Consider the following 3386-nt stretch of genomic DNA (forward strand, 5'->3'; position numbering starts at 1 on the left):
TATTGTCTTTAAATCTATATATTGAAAGAAAGTAAATGCATCTAACCCTCTTTGTTTTTTAATTTACTTCGTCTATCTTTTGTTGCATTGTGTACGAGGTATTAAACTATTCGAAAATTAGGAATTTTAGGATAATGGAGGAGTTTTAGATGTAAACAAAGTTTCGATCAAACCCGTAATAACCGACTCGTTCAACCCGCCACCCGCATGACCCGAACCCAAACAAACCGAGATATAGAAGGTCGAAATTGGGTTCAAATTAAATGGTTGTGGTTTTTATCGATTTAGTGATTTTTGGCCCGAACCCGACCGAAACCGACCGATGCTCAGGCCTAAAAGGTCCTATAATAAGAAAATTAGACTATGGTAAGTCCACCAAGCAAGCATTGCACAATTTAGGTAATAAATAGACATAAAAGATCAACGGTGATTGAGACAAAACGATTTCGTTTTGCCACTTTTTTTTACACTCAGTACAACAACATCGTATAGAGTATTACAGTGTGTCTCTAATTCTCATATAAATTCAATCAAAGTTTCATTCTTTCTTTTCTCTCCTTCCTTGTAGCAGCCAGCTACTTTGTTTCATCTCTCCCTCAAGGTTTCTCTCTCTCTCTCTAGATCTTAATCAGTTTCTAACAACATGTTTTTTGTTTAAGAATTATGATTGTCAAACATGGCATGTTTCCTAGGATAGATCTATTGTTCAGTTGTTTGTTCTATGTTGTTGTGTTGTATATTTTATTATGAATTTTTTTTAAAAAAATATTTTTATTCAATTTGGTTGATAATTGAGGATCTGTTTTTTTAAAAAAATATTTTTAAATTTTTTATTTATTTGGTTTTGATAATTGAGAATTTTGATGTTTTGTCGGTTGATTTGATCATAAAGGTGGTATTTTTACAGTGTATTTTTCATGACCCAGATGAAAAGTTTGAGAATTTTTCAATGTTTGAGGTTAGATCTGTTGTTAATTTGTGAAAATTGATTAACCCTTTTGAGTTGGTTTTGAAAATTTGGGTTATAGTGAAATGGGTTGTTGAATTTCTTTTCGAAGTTTAGTTTTTTGTTTTAACTGTGCAAATTGTTACAAATAATCTTTTTAGGTTTTGGATTTTCATGAAATTTTGTGTCTTTTTGTGTTTAGATGGATCTAGTAGAAAATATCAAAATGGGTTGTTACAATTTATATTATATGCTATAAATTATGTGTATATGTAATGTGTGACATTTTTTTAGTATAATTTTGTTCTTTATGTGTTGACATTTTCTTTGTATATGTAATGTGTGACTTTTGCTGAAAATAGTTTTGTTTTTTGGTGTATAGACATTTTTCTGTGTATAATTTTGTTGTGTTTTGTGATCTTAGGCGTTCTACTGTGGAATAAGAACCCGAAATCGAAGATGAACTGTTATAGTCTTCAGCAGAACGCCTTTGCAGCTTGTGAAGAGATGAGAGGCTCAGTTACCATTACTGATCAGAAGGAGACTCTCATTTGTCCTAAGCCACGTCGAGTTGGTGTCTTGTCGAACGTGCCTGTGCGGCAATTAAGATTTCATTTCAAGTAACTATCAATTCAATTTGCCTTTAGAGTTGTTTCAATGACATTTAATTTTGTTTTGGATTTCTTTAATTGTCTGATCTGTTATTTGTTTCGTTTTTTTGGTGGCTGTAGTCAACAAGCTGAGGGTTCTGATTCAAAAGCTGGGGCTGAGCTACTCGACTTGATTTTCGAGAAGGTAATTAATAATTTCTGTACAGTTTGTTGACCTTATTTCCTGATCTAGGAGGATAAATATATGCCTGCCATGTTTTACTGTTTTCTGCGATTGACTCACTACACTGTTATTACATTTTAACGAAAAATGCTGTAAAGGAAGATTGCGAGAATTTTGGATTTGTCGACATGACTTTTTGTTTTGCATTTTCGTTTTTTCACTTTCCGCACATTCTGGCGAGATCAAAATCTATTATGGAGTGTTCTGTTGATAAATGTTACTTAGACCTAATGTTGGCGAACTGCGGTTCTATATTGTTATAGCATAGCGGAGTTCGAACAAATCGGTATTGTTTTGCCATAAGCTATTTAGTACAAAGTGCTGTCTAATGGCTGTGCTATAACATTGTTGCATAACAGAGTTGATAATGTTTGTTTATTTTGCATTGAATCTGTCCGTGTTTGAATGCACTGTATGGGAATGTGATGTGATTACTAATTTCCTTTAGGAAAATGTGATTTTTGGTATGTTTGATTATATTGTATTAAAATTATTTTTCTCTCCTAATCTCGGTTTGACTAGAAACGATAAAAACTAGCTTTTGGCGCAATAAATATTCTCTGATTTCAAACTTTGATTAATTAATTGTTATATTTGCCTTCAACAGGATCGTCACGGTGACGAGTTTGCTAATCATGTAGCCTCATCTCCACCATATTTTGGCGTGTCACCACCGGTCCGGGCTGCAAATCCCTTGGTCCATGATGCTCATTTCGGAGATGAGATAATAACAACATCACCATCATCTGGTTTGCTATCTCCAAATTCCACATCCCGCAAAGGCGGATGCGTTAGGATGAGTTTTGGACTTAAACCGGCTGCGGTTAGAGTAGAAGGATTTGATTGCCTCAATAGGGATCGCCAGAATTCCAGCGTCCCTGCTGTCGCTTAAATTTTCCATTCAGAGAAGTGTATATAAAAATGGAGCTGAGTGTGAGTGCGATGCGATAACTTGTTTAAAAAGAAAGAGACTTTAACATAACTAGAAAGAAGAAAATATCTTTTGAGTAGTTTAAGGTGATAATGTTGGATGAAACAAACCTTGTGTTCTTGAGAAGGGTTTGATGTATAAAAGATCATGTTCTTTTTTGTGTAATATAAGGATAAGAATGTTTGGTTTAAGTGGTTTTAATAAATTTTTTTAGGTTATCACCATGAAAAAGACATGTATAGAGTTGGTGATTTTAATTACTATATTATGTGTAAATATATTTAGCTAAATTTATAAGTATGGATATTATATATTTAATGAATTAAATTGGTATTTCTAATGTGAAATGCCATTTGTATGACCTATTGGTTGATGGTTATTAATTTTGAGGTTTGGTTTGGAATTTACATATTCTTGACATTGGTGAAAAATATTTACTAGTACTTTCTATGGAGTTTTTTTTTTTGGGTAAACAACATTTATTGAGTTTGTTTGGATTATTTTATTTTTGAGCTTAAGCAAAATAGCTTATGCAAATAAAATTTTTTTTATGTTAATTTATACGTTTTCAGAAAACTGTATTTTTATAAGCTATTTTTTTTCATAAACTATCTTCTTAAATTTATAATAATACATAAAAATTTATTTATTTACATAAATTTAAATAAAAGTTGA

The 3386-nt window shown here is 31.9% G+C and overlaps 1 protein-coding gene across 1 annotated transcript; it reads left to right on the forward strand.

The window, feature by feature from the left end:
• The first annotated feature begins 445 nt into the window (after window positions 1-445).
• LOC123910920 lies at window positions 446-2902 on the forward strand. The gene is made up of 4 exons (XM_045962211.1): window positions 446-601; window positions 1371-1566; window positions 1678-1741; window positions 2388-2902. Exons 2-4 carry the CDS (start codon window positions 1406-1408, stop codon window positions 2670-2672), a joined length of 510 nt encoding a protein of 169 aa, XP_045818167.1. The 5' UTR covers window positions 446-601; window positions 1371-1405; the 3' UTR covers window positions 2673-2902.
• Window positions 2903-3386: the final 484 nt, after the last annotated feature.

Source organism: Trifolium pratense, linkage group LG2 (genome assembly GCF_020283565.1).
Source record: "Trifolium pratense cultivar HEN17-A07 linkage group LG2, ARS_RC_1.1, whole genome shotgun sequence".
NCBI lineage: Eukaryota > Viridiplantae > Streptophyta > Magnoliopsida > Fabales > Fabaceae > Trifolium > Trifolium pratense.

Excerpts from the sequence above, each read along its gene's own strand:
- LOC123910920 (XM_045962211.1), top strand. The coding sequence starts at position 1,406 with ATGAACTGTTATAGTCTTCAGCAGAACGCCTTTGCAGCTTGTGAAGAG. Across the intron at positions 1,567-1,677 it reads CAATTAAGATTTCATTTCAA|TCAACAAGCTGAGGGTTCTG; the intron begins GTAACTATCAAT and ends TGGTGGCTGTAG. Across the intron at positions 1,742-2,387 it reads TCGACTTGATTTTCGAGAAG|GATCGTCACGGTGACGAGTT; the intron begins GTAATTAATAAT and ends TGCCTTCAACAG.